Raw genomic sequence first — 7851 nt, 5'->3', positions numbered from 1 at the left:
CATCCCATTTGCAATTTGTTTCATGGGAAAAGCACATTAGGAATCTAAGCAATGCAATGACTTCCAAACAGCTTTGACATACATTGATGTGAAATTCCTTTCAAGAAAAAAAAAATCCTCAAGTTTAGGAGACATTCTTTTTTTATTTAATCAATTTTTATCATTGATGAGTTTTATGAAAAAGAATTCAGTTATTATAGTAGATATTCAATGCATATTGTTTTCCGCAATGAACCCACTGATGTTAAAGTTATGCTCAAGAATCTCCTCTGAAACATTTCTTGTCTTTCCTTGATTTTGGATATTAACTCGTGAATTTATTTCATAACTAAGATATCTTTCTCTTTAAAAAATAACTTGATGACTCCTTCCCGGATCTGCTTGGTCTTGACTCCATAAACAATGGGGTTCATTGTAGGAGGCAACATCAAATAGAGATTAGCAATCAGAATATGGACGTGGTGGGGAATGTTTTGTCCCCCAAAACGATGAGTAAAAATGGTGAACAGGGCTGGAACATAGGTGATGACAATAGCACATATGTGGGATGTACAGGTGCCGAAGGCTTTCTGGCGAGCATCCGCAGAGGACAAACTCACCACTGCTCGCAAGATCATAGTGTAAGACACAGAAATACAAAACATATCAAAGCCCCCAATCAAGAGGGCTGCCAAGAGACCATAGATAGCGTTGACCTTGAAGTTGCCACAGGACACCTTGGCCACGGACATGTGGTCACAGTAGGTGTGGGGAATGAAGTTTCCCCGGCAGTAGGGCAGACGCTTGGTGAGGAAAGTGAATGGGAGGATGAGCAGCACACCCCTCAGGAAGGTGGCAAGACCAGCCTTGGCGATGACAGGGTTGGTGAGGATGGTGGAATAACGTAAGGGGTAGCAGATGGCGACATAGCGGTCCAGGGCCATGAGCATGAGCACCCCAGACTCCATCCCAGTCAGCGTGTGGACAAAAAACATCTGAGCCAGGCAGGCGTTGAAGTCAATCTCCTTGAGGTTGAACCAGAATATGCACAGCATGTTGGGTACAGTGGTGGTGCACAGGGTGACGTCCGTGAAGGAGAGCAGGGCCAGGAAGTAGTACATGGGCCGGTGCAGGGCCTCCTCATGGCTGATGAGGTAGATGAGCCCACAGTTCCCCAGGACAGCGATGATGTACATGAAGCAGAAGGGCAGGGCGATCCAGGTGTGTGCAGCTTCCAGGCCAGGGACACCATTCAAGATAAAGAATCCTGGGGTCAGGCTGGAGCTGTTTCCCCCCCACATAGTGGCTCATAGGAATTCTGCATTTTACATCCTTTGTTAGCAATTGCTTTCTACATAGGGGAAAAGTGGGGTTAGAAACCAGACAAGAGAGAGTGGTTTGGATAATAATACCCACAAATGTCACTAACCTTGCATTGATAAGACAGTATTTTTCCTCCCACTCTAGCAAGAGAGTCTTTGAACTATTGTACTAAAAACTATTGTATCTAAAAATAATTAAACAGTACTATTTGATGTCTCTTGTCCATTTGGATTGTCTAAATAACTATCCTCACTTTCTAAACCTCTCCTCAGCACACCTCTTCTATTCTATCACATTCTGATAAAAAGTAGTGAACTGAGCTGTAATTATCTCTTCCTCCCAAAAAGCCACTTCTATTTCTCCTCTTGGATTCTTCATGAGTTATCACTAAAATCATGTTTGTATATTTAGAGGATCACCTTGATCTGACTCATCCTTATTAGTAGGAATTTTGTTCTGCCTTGAAGATAATGAAGAAAACTATAATGCATGTAAAATTTGCCAGTAATATTCATATAACTTGCTTAAGATGATACATTGTAGATGCTCAATAAAATATATATGAATAAATGAATGTTTGAATTAGTAAGGACTTAATATCTGACATCAGTATCATGCTTTTTTACACTATGAAATTTTAAAGGAATATTTTGAGAAGAAAAAAGTACTTATACTTCTAAAATATTGGCAAGTTTTATGGAATTTCATTAAAAATGTTATTAAAGGGGTGAATTCAATCAGAAATAGCATCTTTTCCATTTGCCCTTCTGCTTTTGCACTTTTTCTTTAGTAGTTTCCTATCCATTTTCAATATAAGATTTGCATTTAAGAAGCCCTTGAAGTTCTAAGATCACTAATTGTTTATAATGTTTTAATTTAAATAGTATTTCTTTTGTAATAACTGGACAGGTTATCAGTACAAAAGATAATACTATATTTTTGGATTGCAATTTCTTGTAAACATAACAGAAAGAACTGAATGATGGTTGAAGGAATTTACAGATTCAGGGATGTTTGAGAAAGCTTGAAGTCACCAAACAGTTAAAAATTTTTTTTAATCATCTGAGGAAAATAAAATGGCCCTTAAGGTCTGGATGGGCACCTTTACATGCAGCAATGCCAATGTCAAACATTCCCACCACCTGGTAGAACTACAGAGATACCTGCAGTGTGACAACACGTATTACATAGCTGTGAAGATGCCAGACATAGATTCCCGTCACCTAAATAATCTGGAAACCATTGTTGTGTCCTCCCTCTGCCCAGGGTACATAGAAGTCATCATGGAAAGATGATACAAAGGAATACAAGTTACATAGGTTCACGGTCTCTGGTTCCTAAGGCGATTGTCTTATGAGAGAGTTCTCTCAGACATCTCCAGAAATGTCCCCACATGAAGGAGCCATCATTTCATAGTCCTAGACCAAAAAAATGTAAAGATTACAGTCTCTGATGTCTGCCATCTTTTATGTGAATACCACATTGAAATGAATGGGTGACTGGAAAATGAGACTAAGTCCACCCAGGAAGATAGAGACCCATTACCTCTGCAGAAGTGAAAGGGAAAAACAAAGTCATTGCCTCTTGCAAATATAGCCCTTTTTAAAACCATCTGCATATTCTAGGCTATTGTATTCTTAGCCATCAATATTCTTACTTTCCTTAAAATAGCTATTTTTGAGAACTCCCCAAACTCACCTCAGTGTTTAGCACAATTCTATTCATGGCTGAGAATACTTAGGAGTTCTTCAAAATCTGGGATGGCATCTTCTTACATAGGATTTTCAGTTTCCCTGGAGAATCTCCAGCAGGATGTCCCAGGCGGACTGAGTCTCCAGAATTATATGTCTCAGAGGAATTCTCATGGAAAGAGAATAAACTTTCAGCCTGGTGGTAGCAGATCTATATTTAGAAACTTTTGAGTAGAAAAGGAAAGAACAAAAACAAATATTAAGGCTAGTGACCACCAACCCTGGTGGAGATTAACATCATGTCAATTTTTTTTCTCTCATTACAAAAGAAATAATATCCTTAATGTGGAAAATCTGAAAACCGCAAAAAAAAAAAAAAAACATGAAAAAGTTGAAAAATCACTTGTAAATCCAATACAGAGAAATAACCATTCTCAAAATATCTTCTGTACTTCATTTACTCATTTCGTAATTATTTTGTTTAATATTCTGGTTTTGTATAAATTTCAGAGTATATGGAGTTTTAAATACTTTTTTTCTTCTTTTCCCAATATTATTTTGTTAACATTTTCTTATGTCATTCTGTATACCTTGAAATCAAAATTTTCAATAGCTAAACTTCTTTCACCCAATAGCTATACCAAATTTAATTAAGTACTTCACTACTCTTGAATATTTAAATTATTTCCTCATTTTTTCTATCAAAAATAATTCTTCTATGGATATTGTAATCCATTCTGCATTACTGATTTTTCCCTCATACAAGAATAAGATATAAGGGGGTCCTAAGTAGCTTAGTTGGTAGTATCTGACTTCAGCCGAGGTCATGATCCCAGGGTCCTGGAATTGAGCCCCACATCAGGCTCTCTGCTGGGTGGAGGGTCTGCTTCTCTCTCTGTCCCTTGCCCCACTCTTGTTTTTTCTCTCTCTCTCACTCTTTCAAATAAATAAATAAAATCTTTTTCATTTATATTTTATTTATTTGTCAGAGAGAGAGTGAGCATGCACAAGCAGGCAGAGTGTCAGGCAGAGGCAGAGAGAGAAGCAGGCTCCCCGCTGAGCAAGGAACCTGATGTGGGACTCGATCCCAGGACCCTGGGATCATGACCTGAGACAAAGGCAGTGGTTTAACAAACAGAGCCACTCAGGTGTCCCAATAAAATCTTTTTTTTTAAAGAAAAGAAGAAATAGAACTGTTAAGTTTGTGGGATCAAAGGCATGGATAATTTTATTTATATTTATAAGTGTTGGAAAAAATCATCTCCATAAAATTGTGTTGCTTTTCATTTCCATACAGCATTGGGGGTATTGGTTATTATATGTTCTCTTTTCCCCAACTGGACTGGTAAGAATACATCTCTTTGGTATTTTAACTTCAATTAAAATTACCTTCATTTGTAGTGGTTATGAACTTTTTTTCAAGCGTTTTTTTTCAAGTGGTTCAAACGGTTTTATCAGGTGTTTTCTTCATATTTTGATTATTCATTCACCTCCTTATTCATTTTTTTCTTAGAGTTTTTATCTTATACTACTTTGAGAAAGAGTGACAGAGAGAGATGCAGAGAGAGAATGAGCAGGAGGGAGGGGCAAGAGGAGAAGGAGAGAGGGAATCCTAAGCAGACTCCATGCTGAGCATGGAGCCAGCTCGGCTTGATCTCCTGATCCTAAGATCACGCCTGGAGCCAAAACTAAGAGTTTGACACTCAACATACTGAGCCACCCAGGTGCATATCCTCCTTTCCATTTTTAGTGGAGGTGTTAGTCTGTATTTTATTGCTTTCTAGGCACCTTCAATACTAAATATAAGCCCATTTGTTGTCATAGTTTGCAAACATTTTTCCAAGAAACCATTTGGCCTTAAATTTTATTTTATGATTGACAGAAATTGAATTGCTTTCCCTTTCCTTTCTTTTATTGAGGAAAAAATCTTTCCATATTTCAACCCTTCCATGGAAAATGACATACTGAAGAAAACAAAGTTACACTACTCCATACACTCACGTCTCACCTAAAGCCTCAACTAAATGCAATTAGAGCTTAAATTCTGGTGTAAATATTTCCAGAAGTTTTTTTTTTTTAATATTAAGCATTTCATAAAATTTTAATGCATGAACTGTGGTGTTGATGTTGTTTTGTTTAGCTTTTTGCTTTAGCGATATTTCTAGATAAGAGTACCAGAGACCTCCCCCTTATCTGTAGTTTTGCTATCTGTTATTTTAGCTACTTGTCAACTGTGATCGAGGCAGATGACCCTCAGAAGATCAGTAGTAGCCAAACAATGTATCACTGTGTATTTTATCATCTCATATAATCACAAGAAGGGTAAGTATAGTAAAATAAGACATTTTGAGAGAGAGACCAGATTCACATAACTTTTATTACTGTAGATTGTTATAATTGTTCTCCATAATTATTATTGTTGTTAATGTCTTACTGTGCTTAATTTATAAGTTAAACTTTATCATCAGTATGCATGTATGGGAAAAAACATAGTATATATAGAGTTTGGTACTATCTATGGTTTCAGGCATCCACTGGGGCTCTTCAAACATATTTCCCTGTGGATAAGTGGGGACAACTGTCAGAGACTCTCAAATTCACTACTTGGGAAGACTTTAAATTACATAAAAATATGGTTTTGTAAAAAAAAAAAAATGGAATACACAGAAAATTATTTTGATATAATTTAAATAAATGCAACTATATATATTCCAAAATTACAAATGGATCTCAGTATAAATTTTCTCCTTTTAGATTTGAAATTTAGGGAAATAAGAATTGATATGAATTTTAGTTAAACGTAGAGCAGGGTTCTTAACTTGATCCCCAAATTGGTTATACTAAACTGCATCAGATCTTCTAGGGGACTTTTTAAAAAGGAAGATAATAGGGTGTCCTACAATCTATCACTTTTGCTCATAAACATTTACACTGAGTTTAGGAATCAACAGAGCTGAGCATTCTTAATAAAGTAATTTTTTATTTCCATTTTTTAGGAATTTCATTTTTATATTTAATTACATATATCAGAAGTATAAGATATGAAGCCAACATTTAACTTACATCTATTACCAATATTTTTAATATATTTCCTATTTGCTTAGCCATTCTTGTTAATAGTTTATTTTGAAAAAAAAATTGCCTCAACTTTCTGTGTCACAGAAAAAATTGTTATTCCAAAATGGAAAGGCTATGTCATTCATCTGTTTAGGACTTTTGTTCTCTCTTGTTTTTAACCCTGGAGTCTAAAAATGACTCTATGAAGTCGCTTGACTTCATAGATATATGATTTGTGTGTGTGTGTGTGTGTGTGTGAAAGAAAGCAAAAGCAATAACCAAACAGAAAGGTAATGCATCAGGTTCTCTGCTCGGCAGGGAGTCTGCTTCCCTTCCTCTCTCTGCCTGCCTCTCTGCCTACTTGTGATCTATCTGTCAAATAAATAAATAAAATCTTTAAAAATATATTAAATTCAAAGTTCTCATGTATGCTCATACATGCCACAAAATAATTAAGCTAATTTTGTGCAGTCTTGTTCATTTTTTATAAAACTGCTTTGAAAATAGTTTTAAGTTATTTTGAAATACAAGCTATGTCTGGTATTCATTTTAAAGAAAAGTAAATTTGTTGTTCATTGGTACTGTGAGACAGAACTTGAGGAATACTAATAGGAATATTAATATCTCCTACTTTGAAAAGGAGTTTGATTTAACTAAATTATAATCTAATTGTGAGTATTTTATACCTGATACCTTGGTTCTAGAGCTAATCAAATTGTGTGAGTTTGATGTGGGAGGGCTGGGCCTTTCCACCAAGCCCATTGAGCTCTGCTCCCAACTTGGTCTCTAGGGCAGGAGAAAGAATGTGAACTGAAGTGTCTTCCACCATCTTTTTTTTGAGTCTTTTCCTTTCCTCATTTTTAGTCCTCTTCTTTCTCTCTCTCCTATGAATACTAAATAGAATTTCCTTCTATCAAGTCTACCTTATAACTAAAAAAACCCCTCCATTATTCTACCTGCTTGTTCTCATTCAGTTGTGTCTTAGTTTTCAGAGTTATGTTGTTATTTCCATGAAACCCATTTTTGAGTTTATAATGGTGAAGATGACATAAAATTAATTGGGAATTGTTACTGAAGTGCCTTAAATAAATGTTGTTTATTAGATTTTATTTCTTCATATTTTTAAATTTATATTTCTGGTTTTAATTTGTTGCTATTGCTGGAGTTGCCCCCCTGCACCCTCCTCCCCATAGCATAGTCCTATCAACATGATTGTATTTACATTTTAGTCTTAGTGTTTTCAGATTCATCCAATCTTGCTGTCTGTGTATCATATTCCTCTTCTATAAAATGTGGATAATCATAGCTATTCCATAGCTCTGACTTAGAAGTTCAATGTTTTACTCTATATGAATCATTATACCTGACACTATATATATAACTATAAACATTAAAAAGTATATATAAATATATATATTTTAAAATATACATATTTAAATATATATGTATATTTAAATGGAAGTTTAGGAAAAGCAATTTTGTGATCTTTTTGCTAGTATTTTATTGCTAGTATTTATTGCTTAAAGAAAATTTCTTAACTGGGGCATCTGGGTGCCTTCAACTCAGGTCATGATCCCAGGGTCCTGGGATCAAGCCCCGCATCAGGCTCCCTGCTCAGCATGGAGTCTGCTTCTCCCTTTCCCACTCCTATTCCTCATCTCTCGCTGTCTCTCTCTCTCTGTGTCAAATAAATAAATAAAATCTTTTAAAAAATTTTTTAAAGGAGGGGGGGGAGTCAAGATGGCGGAGACATAGCAGGCTGAGACTACTTCAGCTAGCCGGAGATCAGCTAGATAGCTTA

At 35.9% G+C, this 7851-nt stretch overlaps 1 protein-coding gene across 1 annotated transcript; it reads right to left on the bottom strand.

The window, feature by feature from the left end:
• Positions 1–317: 317 nt before the first annotated feature.
• LOC131821596 (olfactory receptor 52N2-like) lies at positions 318–1280 on the bottom strand. Its single transcript, XM_059157809.1, has one exon. It carries the CDS (start codon positions 1278–1280, stop codon positions 318–320), a length of 963 nt encoding a protein of 320 aa, XP_059013792.1.
• Between the last annotated feature and the right edge of the window lie 6571 nt (positions 1281–7851).

The sequence above is a fragment of the Mustela lutreola genome, chromosome 1 (genome assembly GCF_030435805.1).
Source record: "Mustela lutreola isolate mMusLut2 chromosome 1, mMusLut2.pri, whole genome shotgun sequence".
NCBI lineage: Eukaryota > Metazoa > Chordata > Mammalia > Carnivora > Mustelidae > Mustela > Mustela lutreola.
This window is presented reverse-complemented; position numbering and strand designations above follow the sequence as displayed.